Source organism: Pogona vitticeps, chromosome 3, assembly GCF_051106095.1.
Source record: "Pogona vitticeps strain Pit_001003342236 chromosome 3, PviZW2.1, whole genome shotgun sequence".
Lineage (NCBI taxonomy): Eukaryota > Metazoa > Chordata > Lepidosauria > Squamata > Agamidae > Pogona > Pogona vitticeps.
In genome coordinates this window covers 104,076,831-104,102,175 of record NC_135785.1, presented here as the reverse complement: position 1 = coordinate 104,102,175, position 25,345 = coordinate 104,076,831, and the positions used below count along the sequence as shown (strand labels likewise).

The 25,345-nt window shown below is 40.8% G+C and overlaps 1 protein-coding gene across 2 annotated transcripts in view; it reads left to right on the top strand.

Moving 5' to 3' along the window:
• RGR (retinal G protein coupled receptor) overlaps positions 1 to 24,713 on the top strand; it is a 31,690-nt gene extending 6,977 nt beyond the window's left edge. The window contains exons 1-7 of one of the 2 annotated variants that reach the window (XM_020796845.3): positions 7,149 to 7,781; positions 12,683 to 12,839; positions 14,651 to 14,772; positions 18,782 to 18,935; positions 19,965 to 20,082; positions 21,405 to 21,518; positions 24,066 to 24,713. In XM_020796845.3, coding sequence (XP_020652504.1) covers positions 7,703 to 7,781; positions 12,683 to 12,839; positions 14,651 to 14,772; positions 18,782 to 18,935; positions 19,965 to 20,082; positions 21,405 to 21,518; positions 24,066 to 24,209 — 888 coding nt within the window. In that variant the 5' untranslated portion in view covers positions 7,149 to 7,702 and the 3' untranslated portion in view covers positions 24,210 to 24,713. Of the gene's footprint in view, positions 1 to 7,148; positions 7,782 to 12,682; positions 12,840 to 14,650; positions 14,773 to 18,781; positions 18,936 to 19,964; positions 20,083 to 21,404; positions 21,519 to 24,065 lie in introns of those variants that run through there. The other variant, XM_020796842.3, reaches the window with a different exon arrangement.
• The last annotated feature ends 632 nt before the right edge of the window (positions 24,714 to 25,345 follow it).

Here is a 25,345-nt window from a genome sequence, read left to right as displayed (position 1 = left end):
ATGACACATTCTATGTCATTCACATGTATGTGTGAGAATGTTTTCGTTTCTTAACTTCCTTCTTTTCCTGCCTTCCTTCTTTCCCCCTACAGTATCTCCTTCCTTCCTTCCATTCATCATCAGCTCCTTCCTTCCTCTTTCTCTCTTTTCCTGCCTTCCCCCCCATCTCCTTCCTTCCCTCCTCTCTTTGCCCCTCGGAGGTAAGGACCTGGGTTCTTTGCAAAGTATCCCCAGAGGGTAACAAAATCTGCCCATGAAGGACAACACTAGAGGTAGATTTGAGATTCTTCTTCACAAAGCTTATGATCCAATGAATGGCTCTTTGTTTAAAGAGATATAATGGAGAAAATGAGACGCACAGAATCAAATCCCCAAAGTCAGAAAAAGACGTCAGATATTGGAGCGTGTCATAGACATTGTGAAAATGATTGGGAAACGTGGACTTAGCTATCGAGGCAACAAATTTGAGGCTGCATACACATTGGAGGACCATTCACTTGATCATGGAAATTTTTTAGAGTTGGTCTTACTTCTTAGCAAGTATGATGTCTGCCTTAAAGAACATGTCAACAATTGCATAGCAAAAAGCAAGAAGTCACATTCAAGTGGAAAGGGCAGAGGATCATTAGTAACTTTGCTCTCCAAAACAACAATAAATAAAGTTGTCGAAACAATACGACAGTTAATTCAAGAGGCAGTGGCAAGCGGTGTTAGAGAAGCTGGGATGTTCTCAGTGCAAATTGACACAACTCGGGATATTACTTCAAGAGACCAATGCTCAGTAATTGTTCGTTATGTGACAGACTGTATTCATGAGAAGCTCCTGGCAGTGGTCGATTGTGAGTCTTCATCAGGTGAATACTTTCTTACCTTACTAAGGCAAGTTCTGCAGTCATGTAAAATTGACATAAAAAATTGCACTGGTAGTTCTACCGATGGAGCAGCTAACATGCAAGGACAGTATAGAGGCTTCTCTACATGGCTGTCCAGAGAATCCCCAGGCCAAATTCATGTTTGGTGTTATGCACATGTACTGTACTCAATTTAGTACTGGCTGACACCACAAAGGTTGTAATTCCAAGTGCATCATTATTTAATCTAATAAATGATGTTGGAGTTTTTATTCGTGAGTCTTATCAACAAATGAATGTATGGCTAAATGTCAGTCAGGACCCACACCATCGAAGCCTCTCTGTGATTGGGGAAACACGCTGGTGGTCCAAAGATGCAGCACTTAGAAAAATATTTGGATCATTTTCCCAACCTGATTCGGCTTTATATGTTGACCTTATTGTAACATTGGCAAAGACTGAAGAAAACTCAAGATCTAAGCCAGAAGTACGAATAAAGGCAAAAACCTACGTAGAATCACTGCTTAAATATGAGATGGTTCTCACAGCACATATATTTCTTCAGATTTTTGAGCTGACATCCCCGTTGTCAAAATATCTACAAACAAGTGGCTTAGATGTATTACAAGCTCATCACATGGTCACAGGGACACAGGAAAATCTCAAAAAGCTTGCCAGAGATTTTGAAGGGGTCAAGAACAGTGCAGATGATTTTATAAGATGGGCAAATGACAAACTACAAGAACTTGAAGATTGTGAACTTGAAGTACAGGCCACCTTGCCTCATAAAAGGTTAAGAAAGAAGAAAAGCATGGCTGGTGAATGTTTTCAAAATGAAGTAATATCTGATGGCATCATGGCATATAAGATACAAGTACACAATGTGATCCTTGATGTAATCACGGAGAGCATAACTCGACGTTTTCTTGCTAGTGAAACACTGTATGCCGACTATGCATGCCTAGACCCTAGGAACTTTTCAAACATAAGAGAACAAGGGCTTCATACTGTATATCTGCAATGGAAGATTTAAGTAAAGTCTTGATCAAATTTAATGAGAATGCCACAGCTGAATTAACTAGTCTAGCTTTGCATTGGGACAAATTGAAGACATCAGCGCTAGAAGAATACACTGTAAGGGTGTCAAGAGAAACGCCCATGGAAGATCTAAGTCAACAATTTTATGAAATGGAGCTGTTAAATAAGCCATGTGCAACATGTAAGAACTGTGCCATTTGTTGCTATCAAATTCTACGGCACTACAATTTATTAACAGATGCCTATAATGTGATAGGTCTAGCCTACAAATTCCTACTGACTCTATCATTTACTCAAGTTGCTTGTGAGAGAAGCTTCTCCACCTTGAGGTTCATCAAGAATCGACTGAGGAATACTGTATCCCAGGACCATTTGGATTCATTCATGTTAATGGCTACAGAAAAAGAAATCCTCATGAGTCTTGATGTGGATGCCATCATCAACAGAGTTGCAGAGAGTAGTGAAGCCCTGCAAAGTCTTCTTATTCCTTGATAACGTATCATTCCTAAGTCTTTCCAGTATTAGTAGGGTTCAAATTTAAAATGTTCAAATCATAAACGAGGTGGAAAGCTCTTGAGCCGAGCCTTTTGTTCCTGGTGGAAGTGTTGATGTAGGAGGATCTGCTACTTATGGCTTGTTCACATTGAACGTTTTGTTGCAGTTATGTTTAATGATCTAATGTTTCAATACATTAAAATAGCTATAAGATCTCACATTGTACTGTTGGTGTTTTTTGTTTAGAGAGCACTATCATTGACAAATTTAAACATTAAATTTTAATTACACTTTTTGTTTAACGTGATGATTTTATAGGTTTAGATTTCCTTATGCTCCTTGTTATTTATACAACCAGGGCAATGATTGGGATAGGGAGAACTCGTAAGCATGTACCAATACCACTATACCAGCAACGCCCTTTCAGCGCGCCACAATATCGTGAATGGAGCCCACAACAGGTGGGCCTGTGTCCCCACAGCCGGTGGGCCTGTGTGCTCTAAATGCCAGGACCGATTTTTGGTCCCAGTCCGGCCCTGCTTACATACACGCATATATAGGCATAAATCATAAGTATAAACAATTGTTGCTATGTGCCGTCAAGTTGCCTCTGACTTATGGTGACCCTATGAATGAGCAATCTCCAGAATGTTCTGCCCTCAACTGCAGTGTTTGGCTCTTGTAAACCTATGGGCTCCTTTAGAAAGTTACCGTATTTTTCCATGTATAAGATGATACTTTTGTCTAAAATCTTTAGATTAAAAATTGAGGGTCGTCTTATACACGGAAGTAAGCTGAGGCGAGAACAAAAACAAGTGGAGGAAAAAGCAGAGATCAAAGTGATCCCGCAGTGCTTTGATCCCTGCTTTCCCCTCCTTTTGCTAAGGCTTAGAAAAGTGGGTTAGAAAAGTTGGGGGGTCTTATACATGGGGGCATCTTATACATGGAAAAATACAGTAGTCCATCTTGTATTTGGTCTTCCCATTTTCTTGCTCCGTTCCACCTTTCCCAGCACTTTCCTCTTTTCTGGGCAATTCTGCCTTCTCATGATGTGTCCAAAGTAGAATAGCCTCAGTCTCAACTTTTTTGCCAAGTTCAGGCTTGATCTGATTTAGGACCCACTTATTTGTCTTTGAGGCACTCTGGGTATCTGTAAAGCTCTCCTTCAGAACCACATTCCAAACAAATCAATGATATTCCTGTCAGCTTTCTTTACCATCCAGCTTTCACACCCATACTTAGTGATGAGAAATAAAAGGGTGTGGATGATCTTGGCCTCGGTCTCCAGTGAGACATCCTTACACTTGATTATCTTTTCTAGTTCCTTCAATGCTGCCCTTCCTAGTCTCGATCATCTTCAGATTTCTTGGCTGCAGTCTCCATTTGGAATGATGAATGAACCAAGGTATACAAAATATCTAACTATATCAATTTCTTCATTGTCAATGCTAAAATTGTGTAGGTCTTGTTTAATAATGATTTTTGTCTTTTTAAACACTCAACTCCAGTCATCCTTTGGCATTTTCTTCTTTTACTTTCACTAAAAGTCATTTCAAGTCATTGTTGCATTCTGCCAGTAAGATGGTGCCATCTGCATATTACTGATGTTTCTTTCACTAATTTTCATTTCTCCTTCATCTAAATCTAATTTGACTTTCTGTATGATACAGATTGAACAGATAAGTGGATGAAATGCACCCTTGCCCGACACCTTTGCCTATAGGAAGCTGTTCCGTCTCTCCATATTCTGTACTAATGGTAGCTTCTTGTCCACAATACAATTTACACATCAAGACAATCAAGTGCTGAGAAAACTTATTTCTTTCAGAACAAATTCTCATGATCTACACAGTCAAAGGCTTTTCCTGAAATCTATAAAGCACAGACTGATCTTCTTATCAAATTCTTTGATGCTCGCTAGTAGCCAGTGGATATTTGCAATATGCTCTCTTCCTTTTCAAAATCCAGCTTGAACATCAGGTGTTTTTGGCTCCATATAAGGTAATCACTCTTTTTAAAACACCTTAAGCATCACTTTGCTTGCATGAAGAATTAAATCAATGGTCCTATAGTTATTGCACTCCTTGGCATCTCCTTTCTTAGGGATTGGAATGTATATTGAATGTTTCCTGTCTGTGGGCCATTGTTTTGTTTGTCAAATCTGTTGACATATTCTCATTTGGATTTTGTCAGATTCAGTCTCTGGTGTACACAAAACACAATGCACATGAAAAATTAATATACAATATTTGCTGCCTTGGAATTGGCATTACAATAATAAGAAGTCTGATAACAAATTGATCAGGTCACAGACAAGAGCAAACGACACATGCGAAACACAGAACAGAACTGACACAAGGAAAACCACGAAACAGGTTTCAATTATATGGAACTTAGCATGTAAACACACTCGAAATTTGGAACAAGGGCCGCAAGGCTGTGGTTATGCATGGCTGAAGCTGACCAGAGTAAGAACTCAGCTTCTCTTAGAAGGGTCAGGGTGAAGCACATTGGTTTGTCTAGAAGAGATTTCTTGTTGGCTCCATCGTCTTCTTTGTATTTGACTATTTACTTGGGGTGTCCCTGGAGCCTTATGCTTGCTGCATTTGGTTTTACTGAGCTCTTTCCCTCTGCATCTGATGAGTTCACTGTCTGCCTACCATGCTACCCCACATGGGAAAAAGCATGTGATATCTCTTGAGGCATCACAACAGAATGATAACACTTTTCAAATACTTGAAAGGCTGTCATACAGAGGAGGTGCAGGATTTGTTCATGATCATTCCAGAGTGCAAGACACGCAACAATGGGCTCAAGTTACAGGAAGCCAGATTTTGATTGAATATCAGGAAAATCTTCCAAATTGTTAGAGCAGTACAACAATGGAACCAGTTACCTCAAGAGGTGGGGAGTGCTCCAACACTGGAGGCATTCAAGAGAAACTTAAACAACTACGCAGCAGATATCCTTTGATTTATATTCCTGTACCAAGCAGGGGGTTGGACTTGATGGCCTTATAGGCCCCTTTCCAACTTCATGATTCTATGGGTCAGAATATCAGCCAGACTCTGGGGAGTGCAACCTATCTGCCAACACAGGTTGTGTTAAAAGATGGGATCAAATACTTCTGCATAAGTGGGTCTCCTTGTGAAACCCCAAGTCCTAGGCTTGTGGAATGGTGACCTTTTTTTATTTTTTTTTATTTGAAGCATTTATTCATCACTTTTCTGTCCATCAGGGCTCTTGAAATTATCATAAAGCAGAATGAATTGATTTTTAAAAAAAAGATTAGTAATGTTATTTTTAAAACAGATCAAAACTTCTTTGAAAGCAGATTTGAAGCATTCCCAAAAAGGCAACTCTAAACCCAGTGTTGGAGACCAAAGGCCTCTGGAGACAATACAGTTGTTGACTGCCCCTCCCCACCCCATGTGCGCACATGTGCACACACACACACACACCATAGTTCAAGAGCAGCTAGCCTGATCTCTCTTGAGAGACACCTCTAGAGCTGAGATGCTGCTACAGAGGAAGTCTTATCTTAGGTGCCCGAATGCCCCCTTGCTTGGGATGGTAGAATATGCAACTGAGCCTCCACTGGGGATATTCTGCTATAGGAAGGTACATACAGGAAGTGGTGGTGTTTTGGATATCCTGGTCTCTAGCTGCTTTAGAGCTTCATTGATCAAAATCAGCACCCTTTTGGAAGCACATTGGAAGGCGGTGCAATTGATTGAAGGCTGGTGTTTACGTTCTCTAAAATGCCAGACAGCAATGTGACCATTGCCTCTTGTACTATTTGTAGCTTCTAAATGCTCTTAGAGTGTTTGCAGACAACAATGAAGCACATGGTCCCACTTCTTTAAGAGCAAAGAAAAAGGGTATAATGGATATTCCTCTCCCTCTTTCACCATGACCCTTTCCCACCCTCTTACTGAGACAACAGACGACTTCCGTGTGCTTCTGCAGAGCAAGTGGTGGGTGGACAATGCTATCTAGGGACAACCTGGGGAGGATGGTGGAAGCAGCAGCTGTGGCTGAGTACCCTTTCACTGTTGAAAAGATGTGAAAGGGACCAAATCCTTCCCCAGATGGTTCTGACTCCTACAAGTAGGCTGTGTCCTCACACTAGTATCCAAATGTCACCAAGTCAGTCCTGACCTGTGTTGACCTTTTCCAGGATGTCCTACGTATAGAGTACTTAGAAGTAACTTCCCATTCCCTTCTTCTTGGGGGATTCTGGGACTCTGCAGCTTGCCCAAGACTATACAGGTTGGCTCTCCTGGGAAGGAAAGTGAGGAACCGACCTTCCAGTCTCTGGTTCTACAGCCAGGTTCCTAATTCACTGAGCCACTAGCTAGCGGTAATTCATTGGTGAACAGTACCATGCTCCCCAAACCTGGCATCAAGCATAGAGAGCATGATTTTAGCACCACTAGTTTGGGTGAAATTTAGGGGAATCTAACATTCTTTGGATTGTATCCAAGGTACAGAAAAGCCCTAAATGTTCTGTGTGAAGTATGCATTCCTATAGCATGCACAAAATTAGGCTAAGACCCAGAGAGATTCTTTAGCTATTCTGGAAGCACTGTGCATGCCCAATTGTTTTGTTTTTGCCTTTTCCCCTTTGATTGGGTAGCCTGCATTGCACACAGATTTTGGAAGCCCACTCAGTTTCAACAGCAGCTTACCATGTGATGAGTGGGAGAGGGCTTCTGATGAATCCCCAAGCCTTAAAAATAAGCCCAAAGTATCCTTTGATGCACAGGACTAGATAGGATTTTTAAAGATCCCAGTTCAGTTTTTATTTGTCCAGGGTTATTTTAGAGCCAGATGCTTATAGGAATGATCCAAAGACATGCCCATTGTGCATAAAGGTCTACCTTTTGGGAAGCATGGCCATTCCAAAAAGACATAAGCATCAAGAAGGAATAGATGGATTTCATATCCACAAAGTATCCTTTGCAAAGACCATAAAAGCATTCCTCTCTCTTCCCCTCCCCCTCTTCTCTCTCTCTCCTGTGAATGACACAGTTTGCAGAATGTACAGGCAGATGCCTGCTGTCATTTGCTTTATTAAAGAAATTCTGGAAAACATACCACGGAGCTTATTACTCATAATAATCTGTTCTAGGTCCACGTGTGAACTGGCCCTTTAAGAAAGAAGCTGCCTTGGGCTTTTGGAAGAGGCAGAAAAGCCAGCCAAAAAGGGAGAAAGAGAGAGAGAGAGAGAGAGTCAGAATCAGAGATTTGTCACAGAGAGTTTGCTAGTTCACAAGACAGACCCTAGGCTAGACCAGCCTTGGTGCGTCAACAAGATGGCAACATCACACCCTCTCCCTGAAGGTTTCACTGAGCTCGAAGTATTTGGCTTTGGCACGGTGATGATGGCAGAAGGTAAGCTGGGATGGGACATGGTGAAGTGGGGAAAATCAGATCAGATCAGATCATCTCTTTGTTGTTTTGCTGCTCAAGCAAAGCTGCAGTTGGCAAAGATGTCAAAATCATCTGACAACATTAAAAGCAACAACTACCCAAAACCATAACATGTGCGCCAGACTAGTATAGACTCAAGGGTAAATGATGTTACTATGGCTACACCATTGTTCATTATGCCTTTATGAAACAGGGCAGAGGTTGTTTGCAAGGCATACTGTATTATGTAACTGTTAGGAAGTGCAAGTTAAGTTCACCATTGGGCAGATTCGGAGACAAAAGATCTTTATTTTTTATTCTCATAAGGACATTTTTCAAAAAACACTTTGTATTTAGGATGCAAAACCTATCTACCTGGTTTGTATTTCTTATTACTTGCTCTGGTGATAATGCCTATTGTTTTCCAGCTTTGTCTATCATTCTTCCCAAGAGTGCAGAAGTTTAAATAATAGAATGCCTCATCCTTGGGTAATGACAAACAAATGTCCACGGAAGGCAAACAAATGCATGATAAGATGGCATTGGATTTTAAATGTCTCTTTCTTGCTAAGGAAAAACAGCAGAAAAAGTTCAGGCAAAATGACTGCTCTCTTTCATATGAAAACATTTCTTCACAAAGCTTTGCAAGATGCCTACTGACTAGGATTATTATAAGAATCCCAGCAAACACTACAAATATGAAACGAGTGAACATCCCAGGTGCATAAGGAGCATGTTAGCTGACATCACACTAGTTTTGATACCCTTACTTTTTGTTCCCTTGGTGTTGGTATTTTTTGTTTTGTTTCTATTTCTATATCTGCCTGTCTAGACTGTGAGTTCGGTGCGATTGTCATCTGTCCATGTGTCTTTCATGGCTGATAATAAAAAATGAAATGTACAACTTTCCCCATGGGCTCTTAAAATTAAAACTGAAGATGGCAAACCTTTAATATATAAAAAACATAAATATTTTTCCCAAAAGGTCCGTTGAAAAGTACTTTCACCTTTGGCTGTGTCCAAACTGTGACGGTTTTGCACATGTAAAGGTTTACAATGAAAGATATGGTCATGATGAATTTGTTCTTCAGGGAAATATCCTTTCAGGAAAAACAGCACTGTAGGCTTTTTGTCCGGTGTACAAGACTTGCTATAAATACAAGACATGAGATCAAAGTTTAATTGGCATATTTTGGTATAAGAAAAAGGCCAGTGATTCTATACACAATATCCCAGGAGTAATGAAAACAATGAGACTGAGTAGATTCTACTATAAAACATTTGCTTCAACTTTCCCATTTACATCAAAGGACTTAAAAATGTTAAATTTCAGCTGCATCATGCATCATGTGCTAGGGTCTAATTATCTGTCAATATTTCTATTAGACAAGAGTGGCTGTTTGATGAACAATAGAATTCCTTCCATTCACAGATCCAGTAAGGTCTTATAACTGGAAGAAGGCAAGACGGCAATTTTCAGTGATTCCCTTTCCTCCTGGAGTCCTCTTGCCTCTTATGATACAGTACTTCCAGGTTCCATAGGCAGATCTTCGGGAGGCAGAAAGAACAACCAACATGAGCCCCCATTCCTTTGATTTTTATGGATCTCTATCAGTTTTAAGCTTGAATGATCATTTCTGCTAAGTAGCTAAAATTACTCTGTGGTCATTATAAAACGGCAGTACTCTGGACCTTGCCACGAATGCATTAGGGCTTATTTCTGCGTAAACATGCATAGGATCAGGTTGCAAAGGCTCCTGTCCTTTACTTGGGAAGATGCTCCACTGACTTTGAGTTATATGTAGGATTGAGTTTTATGTATGACATATCATGTGTTTTTTTACAGAACATTGGTCTTAGAAATAGAAAACAAAACACACAGCTCTCCTTAGCCGTGAAGTTCACTGGCTGGTCAGTAAGCCAAAGTCTGGAGTCCCCCTTGTCCAAAGCATGTGCTCTATTCCAAGCTATGAGTCTATTGCTATATAGCTGGAGGGGGCAACTTGTGGCCGATGGGTCATATGTAGGCCCCCAGTGCTGTTTTTATGGGACCCCAGCTTTCCTGGCCCCCAGCCCTTGTACCCCCAAATTATTACATTTAAAATTAAAAAGAAAAAGCTCAAAAAGTCATCTTCTTAGGGGGCATGGGGGCAATTTTGCCATGTTTCAAGCCCACAGCAACCTAAGAGCACCATAATCCCCACAGTTTTTTTTAAAAAAAATGGGCAGTGATTTATAAGAATTACATGCTGTAAAGTCAGTTCCAACTTATGAAAATAGTTTCTAAGGATCTCTAGACATAGGAGACAGCGGTCCCATGCCTGATGTAAATTTAAAAATAAACAGCTACCGCTAAACTGCAAAAGGAGAGGGGCTATCAGCTGTTCTTTTACAATTAGGAATGCACATAGCCCCCCTGAACCTGGCATATAATTAAAGGCCACACAGATCAGGCCCACCCACTCCAAACCTTTTTCATGACACTCCAATTTGTTTGTTGTCTGAGTCAGTTATGTTATTTTTGTGTTCTGGATCTTTGTGAGGGGGGAAAGTTCTGAGTAATGGGGAAAATTCTAATTTATGACCTGTGCTAAGGGTGGGGGCTTCACAGTGCCACCAATATCAAGGATTTGGTAGACTGGAGGTTTGTACTTCTGCCGGTAGCACCCTTCTTGCTGCTGTACAAAAGCCAGAAAGCTGAGAGAATTACACAACCACAAAGAAGAAAAAAAGTCTGGATTTTTTGTGGGGGGGGGGAAGAGAGAAGGAAAGACAAACCCGAGCACTCAATTTTTAACTTAGCTTATCAAAGCCCATCCAAGAGGAATGCAAGGGTTCACCACAGTCATACAAACTCTCAATCTTAATAATAAACTTTTTAGCAAAGAGTCTATAACCACAGTTCATAAACTGGATAAGTGTGGGGGAAGGCCCCTCCCCAAAGTTGCTAAGCTGTTGGTTGATTCTACAGTAGTAGGGCAAACTCTCCTGGATGACGTCACCACTGCTTCTGGGAGGAGCTACTACCCATTCTTCTTTCTCATAGGTGATAGAGAGCTTGCTTAATTGCCTTTCCTTGAGCCAGTCATAATAGCATTATGTAACCATTGTCCTATCTGTATACTGTCAACTATCTGTGAGCTTGTAAGGTTAATAAACACAGTCCTCCTGGGGGCAGGGCCGAGTAGTCTTGATCTTCTTCTAATACGAGTCGCCCATCAGGAGCACTGCTGGCAGACATCCCTGTGTGTGGCTGACTTCTTTAACTTCTCTAAGACTATTCGCTATCCTAATTACTTGTGACTACATAGGCTATCAGCCTTCTCATTTCGTGTGTCCAACAGATAAGAAAGGAAAAAATGACAATTCTAGAATGTGACTCCTAACTAGCAACAATAATGGAAGTCTTTCACTTCACCTTATAACTGTGTGAAAGGAGTGGTGGAGCAGGTGCAAGAGGATATACACAACACAAGGTGACCTTGTCTGAGACTTCCCTGCTGCCTCAGTGATTAGAATATCTAGGAAGGTCTTGTGTTGTCATTACCTTCTCTGTAGTTAAAGCCAGCAGCTCTCTCTGCAGACATGGTGTTTTACTTTTGCATTTCCCCTTCCTCAGTTCAAATCACTGAGCATCTTTGGTTAAAAATGTTTTCATCCCACAAATGCTGGATAGAACACAAAAAACATCCAACCAACCACATGGGTAACCAGAAGCTGTTTGCCCTTCCTCTGGTCACTCCAAAATACACACTTGTCAAAAACAGCCGTGATAATTGCTCTGTGTTTGGGTGAGAAGTAGTTAACCAATGAAAAAAAGGAGTCAGCTTCTGAAATTTTCCCTTGTCTCTTTGTGAAAGGTAGTGAGCACAAGAGGGTATCCAGTAGACCACCTTGACAGTTGCAGTTGGGGTTGTCAGTATTCAAGTTGCCCTTCACTATGTAAAGCTTGGCATCCCTTTCCTTGCTGGCAATGCAGGCATGCTATTATTCAGCAATATTGGATCAATTCCTGGTGTTTTGAATCATGGATACAGAAGCACAATACATAAACCAGAGGTTTTTTAAACAATTAAATTATTTTAACCTAACTTCATAGAGAGGAAGAGTGGCACCACTGGATATCTGGGGGATCGAAGTGAAAACAATGAACATGACCATCCTTTCTCATTCATCTGTTCATTGGCCACAGGAACATCATCTGGGAAGCTGGCTAATGCAATTGCTGTAAACTTTGTCTTCACTTGCCCCTTCGCACACGCATGCATGTGCGCGAGTGCCTGTGTGCCTGCATGAGCGAGCGTAGCCCTTTCATTCATGTGTGAGAGTGCAGGGGGTGCCCCACCCCCCAGTCACGGACACCGTCCCCCCAACCGGTCCTCAGTATCAAAAAAAGTTTGGGAACCACTTCAGTAGAGAATACACCAAAGTGGCTTCCCATTCCCTTTTTCTAGGGGTGCCCTGGGAATGTACAGCTTGCTCAAGGCCACACAGATTGCCTCTGCTCCAAAAAGGTTACTGTGGGGATTCGAACCCCCAACCTCTGGCTCTGTAGCCAGATATCTAAACCACTGAGCTAACTGCCCTCTTTTTCCTTCCCTCAAGTTTGTCTTAAAGTATGAGGAGATTGGCAAAACCACTATGTCTGCAAATCAAATTGCCCCTGTTTTGACATGATACTCATATTTTTATAAGCACAGATATAGCCCTATTTTCTAGCCAAAGTCACCTTTGAGTTTACAAACAGATGTATAGTTACTCTCATTACTATCTGCAGAAATAAACCGTGGTCTTGTTGCAAATTATGTCTTTGTTGCAATTTGTTCTGATCACCAAAAAAATGAAATAATAAGTGAAACAAGCCAAAATGTGCTTTTTTACAGCATTGCTTGGATTCTCTCTGAATATGTTGACCATTGTCTCTTACTGGAAAATCAAAGAAGTTCGAACACCTGGCAACTTTCTGGTTTTCAACCTTGCGCTGTCCGACTGTGGAATCTGCATCAACGCTTTCATAGCAGCGTTCTCTAGTTTTTTAAGGTAATTTTCATGTGTCTGCCTATGTCTATAAGCATATATTTGGATCATGTAAATCACTCTTTTCCACTAACAGGAAAAAAGAAGCACTCGGGAACATTAAAAGCAAGGTGTCATATGAAGCCTATACTCCCAGTTACAACATGGCCCCTTGATGAGATTGCAAAGGTGCAGCTAAGCATGGTTCAGATAGAAGGCCCTTGCAGTGTTATGTAAGGCGTCCTCCTCTTGTAATTTTTAAGCAATTTGTTTGTCTTTGGCCATCATCCAGGGAGCCTCCAGGAACAAGAGGTTGATCCTCACAGCAAAGATGATGTATTGTGAGGACCAATCCATTCAAGGAATGATTAGTAAATTCTAGGGAGAAACTGATATTTTATATCCCTTGGTCAAGCAGCAGCACTCAATTGCAGAACGAGTTTCACTGTCTTGGTAAGCTGCAACATGCTTTCTCTACCTCACCAGCTGTCTTCCCAAGATCACAACTGTATGGGGTCTTGGCAAACACATCTTCCAAAAGCCATGTCTGCAAAGTTAATGTAGGAACAGAGCCTATGGAAAAGGGGATCCGCAAGTGGCTGAGTGGGATTGCACCTACCATTCCAATCATTCTGCAGAGAGCATCTTTCTGCTTTTGGGGAATTTTGATAGTCAAAGCCGTCTAGCGGAAAGTGAGTTAAAATAGTATGGGGAAGAATATGCAAGAAAAAATCCATTAATGAAGAAAATGTTGAATACCGGCTCCTCCCTATGTAGTCCTCCCATATATTTGATTCCCCACCCTTTTAGATTTTCCTTATGACTTCCAGTTCTGTCATAAGCCTCATGGCTGTATTTCTCATCAAGTGCTTTAAAACAGTGGCCCCCAACCTTTTTGGGGTTTTTTTTGTTTTATTATTAATAATAATAACTTGGGATAAGATAAGGGATACAGAGGGCAAAGGGGGATATGGGAGGAAAAAAAAGAGGGGGAGGAGAAACACAAAATATACTGACATCCAATCTATACATAATTCAATATCAACTCGACTTTCCGCTTATACTATTTGATTGCCCTCCAAGGTTTAACTTACATTTACATCCTATTTTAAATCTATGTTATTAAAGTACTATCTGGTGACTCAACCTTTTTGGAACCGCAGACCGGTTGTCAAGGGCAGGGGGGGGGCATGATGCATTCGCGGGTGGGTGTGTCACACGAGCGAGCGAGCATGACACTCCCCCGTGAGCACAACACACCCACCGCAAATGCAACACACCCACAGCAAGTGCAACATGCCCACGGTGCATATGTGCGGGGGGAGCAGAGATCCATCTCTGTGGCCCAATCCTGGGAAGCCCACGGATTGGCATCGGGCCGCGGTCCGGGGGTTGGGGACCCCTGCTTTAAAACATGCCTGATTATTCTGAAACATGAAGACATTGGCTGCAGTCCTGTTGCTTAGCATAAGAAGTTGCAATTAGAATAGTTCCATTCAATCAATGGAACCTATGTAGGAGGAGGCTCACCAAACTGATTCAGTGAGACCACTCTAGAAGTGACTTCCTGTGCTCAGCATAGGGTTTCAGCCATTTTGTGATTTCATTTGAATAACTGATGATAAACTTTATCAACCTCCTCATAGCAGTTGTCCTCTAGCTCTTTGAGACTGCAACTTCCATCATTTCCAGCCAGAATCTATAAGGTTGACAAGACTGTATCATATGAATCTCAATACTCATTTTGCCACCTTCTCAATGTTGTGTCCAAAGTAGATGCCCCAACTGTCCCAAGTAGTAGAAATGCCTCTATTTTCTTCTCTTTTTCCTCCCAGATACTGGCCCTATGGCTCAGAAGGATGTCAGATTCATGGATTTCATGGATTTTTAACTGCCCTGACCAGCATTAGTTCAGCAGCTGCAGTTGCCTGGGACCGATACCATCAATACTGCACTAGTAATTCTCGCCAATTTGCTATTTTTAACATTGTATTATTGACAAATTAGAAGTGAGCTGATGCAGAAAAATGAGAACAGATGCAAAACTGTGAAACAAAACTTAGTATGGGAACATGGAGAAATAGTTAAACTTTAAATAATAGGTGCATGGTCTGATCTATATGAAAAGCAGAACTTTAGCGACAGTCCACAGAAGATAAGAAGCTGCCTTCTTTCCACCCATTAGATCATCTCACACAGTATTGTCTCCTCTGATTTACAGTGGAACTCTGCAGTTTCAAACAAGGGACTTCCTCACACCAACCCTCCCTAGAGGTGCTAGGAACTGAACCTGGAACTTTCTATATTAAAAAGCATGCACTCCCCATCAAGCCATGGCTGATATTCATCAGTGGTGGTGGAAAAATGTATTTACTTATAGTTTTAGATACTTTTAAATGTAACTAAAATTAACTGTTTTAGTTACTTTTGAGATAAGGGAAAGTCAAGAGTTCCATACTATTATGTGAACCTACAAACTAACTATTGTATAACTTTTTAAAAAAGACTTTCCAAACTCTGCAAGCAATGCACGATGTTTGTTATGCAGTTTGTCCTAGAATACTTCCTTTTTATAAAATAAATACCTTGGGAGGAATGAACCATATCAGTACTGTTATGTGTGGACTGTGGAGCTTTAACTCTTTGCCACCAAAGAGATCTGAATTAGAATTATTCATCCCATGCAACTCCTCCCAATGAAAGTATGCCATACTAAGAACCAAGTGGAAGAGGCATGTTTTATGCCTCTCTAAAAATGCCAACAAAGGAGGAAGAGATTATTCTACTGCCACCAACAATACATGGACCAGAAAAGGAATGTGTGAAGAATGCTTGCTTTGAAACCTGAGTTTTTGCCTGTCTGTAGAATTTTTCCCTCTTCAAATTTATGGAGTGAGCCCTAACTATTATTAAAAGTTGTGTATAACATGACATTTAGAAGTAGCTTTTGACTCTGCCGATTGCCAGAATGTTTATGTAAATAACACTTTGAAATGTCATTAGCAGTATTAATGCAGTTCTTATCTTCTGTATCCCATTTCACGATGATCACTCTACCACAGTCATGTACACTATGTATGCAAAGCTGTAGCCTAAATACTTGCTCTGTGAAACTGAGGAAGCAGATTGTAATCCATAGTAGCTAACATTGAAATAAATCTGTTAGTCCTAGAGTTGCCAAAATACTTTCTTAATTAGGACAGCAATTTAAAGATATTTAGATTGTGAGAAATCCTTTCTGTGCTTCAGCTTTAAAGAATGATGTGAAATGAGTGCCATCTAGTGGCTTGTAGTTGTCTGTACTGGATTCATGGGTGAATTCAAAGAGACAAGGTAGGGGGCCCTAACCAATTTTGACTGTAATAGCTAAAAAAATCCTCTGCAGGGGAACTGTGAGGATTTTTTTTCAGGTCCATAAACCTCTAGGTAGAGATCCAAGTATTTTGTTATTTCATTCTCACATGCAAGATCAAAGATTTTTGAAAGTTTTTGCCCCAGTGGGTGAGATCAGAGGGTTTTTTTCTGTTGTTTATTTTTTTTTGGCACTTTAGCAACTTTTGCAGGGGGGGATCATCAATTTTGCAGAAAAATGCAAATACAAGGTTTTTAATCAGCTTTCAAGAAAAATCAAATAATATATTTTTTTAAAAAAAAATGTTGGTTGGATGTTTAATGCTATTTCCGGCCAAGAAAAGTGCTGATCTTATTGCTCTCTTGTAGGAGTAAAGAATGTTACACCAATTGCCCTTTCCCCCCACCCCCGCTTAATATATTGAGATACCTGGTGGGGGTTGAGGTCAAGGCCAAGGATATGTGTATGTGCCACATCCTTATCCTTAAGTTACCTGCTTCCTAAACCACAGGAGTGCATACCTAACATCAGCCCAGAATAGAGCCTGAACAGGATTATTGACAGTCCCTGTGATGGACAATGCAAACCATTTACAGAATGTTCTAACAGCTATTTGACCTGGAATTTGAAAAGGCTAATCAGCCTACTGTGGGAAAGGAGAGTGTTTGGCAGCAGTCTAGCATAGCAACAGTTTAAAGCTGTTCTTATGCATGACAGTGAACAACCTTTAGAAGCAGACTTGCTATGCGATATTATTATGGGGTTCTTTGTATGTCAAAGAGCCTGAAGAATGGCAATGATACTATCTATTTATTAAAATGGATTGAACTGGGAAGTTAGTGGTTAAAAGCAGATTTCAAAATCCCAGATTGCAGCTGGAATACAGCAATAGCAGTTTAATTCTGCTTTCACTGTCATGGCTTCCTTCTGATAAGTCTTAGGAACTGCAGTTGTCTGAAGTATTTAAAATTCTCTGCTGTAGTTCCAGGGACTGGACACTAGTGTCCTCGACGAGAAAATTCCAAATGCCCTCACTAAAACACCAGTACAAAAATCCAGGATTCCATGAGATAGAAACATTAATGTAGAATGTAGAATCAAATTGCAATAACTACGTTGTGTAGATACAGCCTAACTTTCCAATTGGAGTTAATATTGCATTTCAGGCAATGAAATACAAGTTGTAGCTAGAATGTAAATCAACTAGAATACAAACTACACAGTTATAACAGAGAAATTAAATAGAAATAGACAAAGGAGAGAGATATAGGAGTCAGACTCAAAGCAAGTCACAGACCTTGTCTATGCTGATCAGCCTTCACAGCAAATTTGACCATATTAACCATTATAAATGTACTGGGTGGCAAATATTTGATCTTACCCATATCATTAAGGGAAAAGTAAACCCCATTAGTAATTTATCAACAAACTTTTTCTTAAGTGCTTCACATAATTTATAGTATAATACATGGTGTATACTCTACCTGTGGACTACCACAAATGCATAAACACTGATCTCTGAGGATTTTCTTAAATCTTTTGTTTTTCTTTCTCTCTCCCCCCCCCCAACACACAAAATTGGATTTCATAGTCTAGCATCACAAGGTTGTATATGCCATGTGGGGGCGGATATGGATGAAATTCAAGCAAATATTTATCTTTACCACAGTGCAATTTTGAACAGGGAAAAGTACTGGGAAATCTAGCTCTTCTAATAGCCACCATATCCTTTTCTGCAAAGAATTCTTGAACATGTGATTTAATATTACCACTGATAGACTGCATCCAAGGAGAGGAAATAACTCCTGAATATACTCTATACTTTCATAGCAATAATTTACAACAAACCATCCAAGTATTTTGAAATCTGTGTCTGTTCTGCCATACATATTTTATCCAGTTCATGTAGGGAAAAAATCAGTTTTAAAACATAATTTTAAAATGGTGCTCAAGATTAAATCTAAATTTTGCATTGCTCCTACCGGTACTTCTGAACATAAGCAAGGTGTGGGTGTTCCCAATGGAAGGCTGAATAAAATATGGATAACATTATGCTGTACTGATTCCAATTGATCAGATTCAAAGATACCCCACATTTCTGCTTCATATGTTATTTGTGACATAATCTTGGCAGCAAAAACCCTCAAGGCTGGCTTCGCAAGACCCATACCTTTCACTCAAGCAAATTTCAAAACTAACTTTGCTGACCTTTGCATTTTTAATATATTTGCTTGCCAGTGACTCATTTATGAACCGTTAAAGTTCTAAAATCGCCCATGCTGGGCTGTAGATGAAAATCTTCGTGGTCTAAGAACTGAGACTGAGTAAGTAGGTGCATAGATGTGTTGCACCCTACTATTCTGGGCTAAGGACATATACACCTTCTTTACCCTATTGGCTGTCCTGTTTTATACTGTTAAATGTCTTAAAGAAGTCATTCTCTAGTTAAAGAGAACTTCCAGGGTTCCAGTTCCTATCTCTAATCCACAATAAATTAGGCCCCCTCAATATCATTTCAAATTAGATTTAGATGTACTTGTCATTTAGGACTGTTTCTTCTCGTTTTACAATGCCCATCCCACATGTATGGAAACAACTTTTCTTTTCTGTGCAGGAAGCAAGCTTCAGTGGGGCTCAGTGGTCTCCATGGCAATGTTCCTCTGGCTGTTTTCTGCCTTTTGGGCTGCAATGCCACTTCTAGGGTGGGGTGAATATGATTATGAGCCTCTGAGAACCTGCTGCACTTTGGACTATACCAAAGGAGACAGGTAAGGCCGATTTAACAGAGAGGTACTGAGGCTTCGGGAGGGACTGTAGAGGAATAACCCAGGAGACTCCATAGGCCAAATTCTGAGCTGCAGCAAACTAGAGTTAGACCCACAAGTCCTTCCCCTTTGTCACTCTGTAACCTAGATGTTCCTGATGTATTAGCGTACCTCTGGCCTTTTGTAAAGGAGTTACAACCAAATAAACATCCCTGTGGCACTTCTAAAGACTTTAACAGAATGGTGCCTGCTACTCCCTCACCTTACGCCAGTGCAGCTGGCATGTCTTACAAATAAAACTCTGGTAACAAATTCTGTAATAGAAGCTAGATCAGCTCTTAGTTAATGCTGCCATTGCATAGATGCCTGTCAAAACTGGATAGTTTGCAGGTGAATTCGAAAGTGGGTTCTGTTGAAAAAGGTCTACCTGCAATGCTTCATCCACACAGTTAAGGCACCAATTGTCAGTCAAGTGGCAAAGAGCAATGTGTTAATTAGCCCAGAGCCACATCTCTGCGGAAATACTTTCACAAGAAGAAAGCCACTAATAAGACATTGCGATTAGAACCCTTAGGTTATCATTGATTGTATGTTGCCATGTACAACACACTATTGATCCAAATTACTTCCAGAGGTGGAAAATAACCATTGGTGTTCCAGATGGTTTAGACTGCAACTTCCACAATCCATTGGAATTAGACTTGCTGGGTGAAACTTCTGTGAGTTGAAATCCAAAATGTGGAGAACCACCAGTTTCCCAGTCCTGCCTTCTTCTAGGTACTAAGAACCACTACCAACCAATAGTTAGAAGCCACCACTAGACGATCATACACAGCCAGGCTCTGTGTAGCTTCTTTCCTTTTAATTTTGCTTATATCCTTTCTTCTCTATTTACAGCAGGAAATTGTAACATTCCCCAATTTGTCCTCCAATCTGCTTGAATGTGTAATGACTGTTGCAGTGGGTGGTGTCTAATATCAAACACACATGGATACAAATAAAATATTTCTCTGTCTCCTGTCTTTCCCCTAGGAATTATATCACATATCTTATTCCTCTGGCCTTTTTCAATTTTGTGATCCCCGTTTTCATTATACTAACAGCCCACCAATCTATTGATCACAAGTTCAAGAAAACTGGACAGTTCAAGGTAAGTGTAATTCCCGCCAGGTTTCCAAGCTTCCACAGAAGCAGTCCCACATGGCGTGATTGTATGTTTTGCTATGCTGAAATAGGTCTTGTAATTAGCATCATTATCGACAAGTTTTAAATACACTCAACAAGGTGAACAGGAATTTAAACCGAGAGACAGAGGATAAGGGCAACCGGGGACTCTGCTCAGGTTTCTTAAGAGATTCATGTGACTGGACGTGCAGAGGTGAAACTGGCCCATTCCAACAGGCAGTACAGCTGAAGTGATAAGAGTCAAGAGACCTCGGACTATTTTAGAAAGTCTCCAAAGAGGAAGGATGATGTCCTCCCCTATCTTTGGCGCTCAGGAAAATACTAAGAGAGAAGGGTCGGAAGTGTCCCACCTAGTAATGGGCACAAACCAGCCCTTGGTGGTTGATGATGGTTTGTTGGTGTCCTCCAACCGTGATGCAAGATTTTCAGGGGTTAGATGAAGCAAAACAAAACACTGTGAAAAAGTTCTGTGTTTCATTTTGCTTCATGAAAGCGCACTTCCTCAAACTGCTCACAAAATGAACCACAAACTGGTCTGGTTCGTGGTTTTTTTGGTTTGTGGTTCACTTCATGCCCATCTCTAGTCCCATCCTATGTTGGGAAAAAAGTGTACTGTTTTGGACTACAGATCCTGAAATCCTGCAGCTGACGTGGCCCCTGGGAGTTCTCATCCAAAGAAAGTTTGGGTCCAATGGTCTCTGGAGGGACACCCGTTCCTCGTCCCTCTTTTAACGCATGGTTTTTGAAAGCAGAAGCAAGGTTGAATTTATTGAGCCAGGCCAACACAGTCTGAGGCATGTAGTTGATTATGTTGTACCAGCCTCCCTGCTGCCTCCATGCTGTCTGAGGATGATAAGCACCGTAGTCCAAAACTTCAGGGTGGGAAAGACACCTGGTTGAGTCAAGCTGTGCTGATCTATAATAACCAGCACCACTAGTCTTGACAATCACTACTATAGCATGAATTCCACCATTGCTTTAAAAAGTCTAGAAATATTTCTTGTACCCTTCCCTTCTCCCCCTTGTGTGTTGTAACAGTGGAAATTCTAAATGTGATCCATCTCATTTCCATTTTTTTGGTTTTTGTTTGTCAGTTTTGAAACACAGTATAACACTTTAATAAAAACATATTCCCCATAAAAATATTTATGGGAAAGTAGCAGATTCATTGCTAAATGTTACTAGCCAGTTTTGCACAAAAAGGCATTTGCTTATTGCCCGTCTCAACTTTTTATATGGATCATCATTAATCCATTGCCATATTCTTTGTTCTTATTTTTTTTGCAGTTCAACACTGGTTTGCCAGTAAAAGCTCTGGTCATTTGCTGGGGACCCTATTCGCTTTTATGTTCCTATGCTGCCATTGAAAGTGTGGCTTTCATCTCACCCAAAGTCCTAATGGTATGTAGAAAATAGTGTGAGGTGTCACTGTGAAGAAGTATTTCCTCCATTGGGAGATTCCCCTCCCCCGATAGAGGTTTTTGGGGGTGGCCTTGTTTTCAGAATTTCTTTAGTGTTTCTTTTGGTGGTATTTGTGAACTCATTAGGAGATTAGCAAAGGTGTTGATATTGTTTGTTTGCTTGCTTGCTTGTTTCCATAATGCATCTTACTGCTCTTCTTCTGCTCCCCTGGTTGCCTCCACCCTGTAGAAGAGCCACACACCCCACCCAGGAAGATTTCACCAAAATTTCCTACTCCTTTGATTTTTTTTTAAAAAAAAGAGAGTTTAATTTCTGTCAAATTCAGCATGGATGATTTTTTAGAAAAAGTAGGGGAAATTTCTAGAACACTAATCTGAGGGAGAGAAAAGGAGGACATTCATTATAATCAGATTCTAATACAAATGGTTGAACTTTGTACTTTTTGAAGTAATATGCAAGGTAGATTGTTCTTATCCTTCATTTTCACATTCTCTGAATGTTGTGTTGCAGATAGGAACAGGGGAAGCTGCTTTATACTTATTCATACCATCGGTTCATCTAAACCAGTATTGACAACTCTGATTGGCAGCAGCAACTCTCCAGGATTTCTGACAGGATTCTTTCCTAACATTTCATGGAAATCCCTGGTGTTCTCTGTTGTCACTCGTCCGTGTATAAGCCAGGTTTGCCTGTGCTTAGTATCTGACATTAGATGACACTAGATGTGTTTAGTTCCTTAGTTTTTTAAAAAATGTGTAAATTCACAATCATAGTCCATAGAAATTATGGGACTACAAGTTTTTCCAGCTTTTAGGAACACTTTTTGGGAACCACTAGTGACATTACATATAAAAAATACAGTAGTAATATTCAGTGGGGATATACCAGGCATCTCCAGAGCTAGGAAAGAATCCTGCCCGAAACCCTACAGAATTGTTGCCAGTCAGAGTTGATAACACTAAACTAGATGGATTACTGGTCTAGCTCAGTATAAGGCAGCTTGCAATGTTCCATTTCTGGATTAGGATGATGGGAAGGGTAGCCCAATGAATCTGGAATGTGCCCAATTTGTCAAGATTACCCTAAAAATGAAGGATTGTTGCTTACATTGGTGTGACAGAATCTTTAGATTGTGATTCACTTCCTATGAATTAATGGCTGAAACCATTTCTGGCTTATCAGCCTATGTTGTGGTCATATGCTAGACCTGGTTTTTTTCTGCCAATTGGAGCGAGCGTGGTCTGATGGTGACTGACCTTGTGTCGGTACCCTTGTCATGGTCAGATCCACACCTAATAAAATGTAACCTCTCAGTGGCTCGCCCTCCCCGCAGGGAGCAGGGACCTATTTCTATGGTCCGCCCACGAAGGCTACTGGATCCCATAGGATTCCAGGATGCCATGAGAGGGATTTCAGCTGACCTGACTGGTGCTCCTGTCGAGGCTCTTGTTGATGGATGGTTTACCACCGCCACCAGGGCTGTAGATACGATTGCTCCTAAATGCCTTCTCCAGTGCAGAGCTCGGCCTGCGTCCTGGTTTAACTAGGACCTGAGAGCAATGAAGCAAACTAGGAGAAGGCTAGAGTGCAAGTGGAGAAGAGACCCGACAGTTCAGAATCGAGCAGCTGTCAGGGTCATGACCAACCTTTACCTTGCTAAGGTAAAGGCTGCTAGGTAAGCACACTTCTCTGACCGGATAAGTGAAGCTTCAAATCAGCAGGTGGAACTTTTCCGTATTGTTCGTGATCTATCCAGAATTGGTCTAGGTGATGGGCCTCCCCTTAGTATCTCACCAGACCAATTTGCAGCATTTTTAAAATCTAAAGTGGATGCCATCCACCGGGAACTTTTTCCTTTTTTGAATACAGTGAGTCGAGCAGGGATGTCCAGCGCTCCGCCTTGCCAGGTGAGAATTGATCATTTTCAGCTGGTGACACCAGAGATTGTGGACAAAGCCCCAAACGATTTAGGACCTCACTATCTGACGGAACGTCTCCTCCCACCAAAATCTACCCATATCACTCGATCTAGTAAGGAGGTGCGACTGAGGAGCCTAACACCGAGAGAGGCCCATAAGGAAAAAACAAGAAACCGGACCTTCTCGGCAGTGGCTCCTCAGTTACGGAATAATCTACTTTCAGAGATCCGCATGGCCCCTTCACTGGGTATTTTTAAAAGCCAATTAAAAACCTGGCTATTCAGGCAAGCCTTCCTTCCGGGCACTATTTGATCTATTTTCTTAGTTTTATCCATCTTGAATGATTAATTATTTTTTGGATATTGATGTTATTTTAATCTGTTTATTTCGTTTTATGTACACCACCCAGAGTAGTCGAATGACTAGATGGGTGGATTATAAATAAATAAATATGTTCAGCTAAGAATAGATGGCACATGTTAAAAAACTGACTTTTGAGTATAATGCTACTCCAATTCTTTGCATTGAGTTCTTTCCCAAAACTCTCTTCCTGGAAGCCCAGACCAGGAGAAACCTTAACATCACCCAATGTTGTGCTTCTCAACAGATTCCTGCTATTATTGCCAAGTCCTCACCAGCTGTGAATGCCTTAATCTATGCTCTGGGAAATGAGAACTACCGAGGTGGAATATGGCAGTTCCTCACAGGACAGAAGATGGAGAAAAGTGAAGTTGACAACAAAATGAAGTGATGTGTGCTTGCATGAAGCTATCAGCCGCATCACACATGACACTTTTAAATTTTTGTTTTTAATGTACCCTTAAAAATATCATGTGTGAATAGGCATATTTGCCGGTGGTGGTCTTACTGGTACTCTCAGAGAGCCAGGATTGGCTACAGTTCCCCATGGAGTATATATACGCCCAGTGTCTCACCCAGATCTGTGGCTGTGTAATGGGTGCAATGGCTCTCAATTAAGGCAGGCGTCACATTGTGAAAAAAGAACCAGTAGCAGAAACTGTGTGCATTTACGGTAACTCAATTAACTGTGGTTCTACACTGAAAAAGTGGTTTGCATTGTCTGCTAGCAATTACTGTAGCACTGAAAAGGATGTCATGCGGATATAACTGTTGGATTTGTCCTTAACCTGTCATGTGCTATTTGTCAAACAAGCTGCTGCATCCTTCTGTGGCCCAGTAGCCATCTCATTTTATATGTCACTGTGAATAAATTGCAAGTGCAGAAGGCCCCCAACTCTCTCACACTCTCACTCTCTTAATGCAACATGGAACAAATGTCAGAAAACAAACTGTGAAAGGATCATTGGTGGAGAATCAAGTGAGGTTTGATAGAAAAAATTTCCACTTGACTAGTACATATGGCATTTCTGGGTTATGGAGAGATTAAAGCCGTATCCAGTATTGTTATGCCATATGTTTGTGTCTGTCTTTTCCATCTGCATCAAATGGATTTTTGCTAAAGCAGGGGATTTATTCTGAAATGCTTTGCTCCTTTGTATGTGCCATTTCTTAAAACTGACATTTGATGGAGAGATGCTGGGTTGCTTATTTCATCAGCCAATCCTGCCAAACTGGTACACAGAATCTCTGTGTTACATGAGTTTAGTATTTATCAGCCTAGCTGTCTGGTTGGCAAGTTCTCTAATGATATATTAATCAGGCTTGAGTATGTAGTGTGTCATTCTCTTTTGTTCTGATGTCCTCAGGAGGAAGGTAGATGTTGTCTGAGACATATCTGGTTGACACCAAAATACAACCACCTCCTCTTCTGCCAGAGCTTGGAAAGTTACTTTTTCATATTAACAAAGTTAGGAAAAACTCTCAGTTAAATCACATTTATGTAAGTATCTTAACAAGCCACATAAT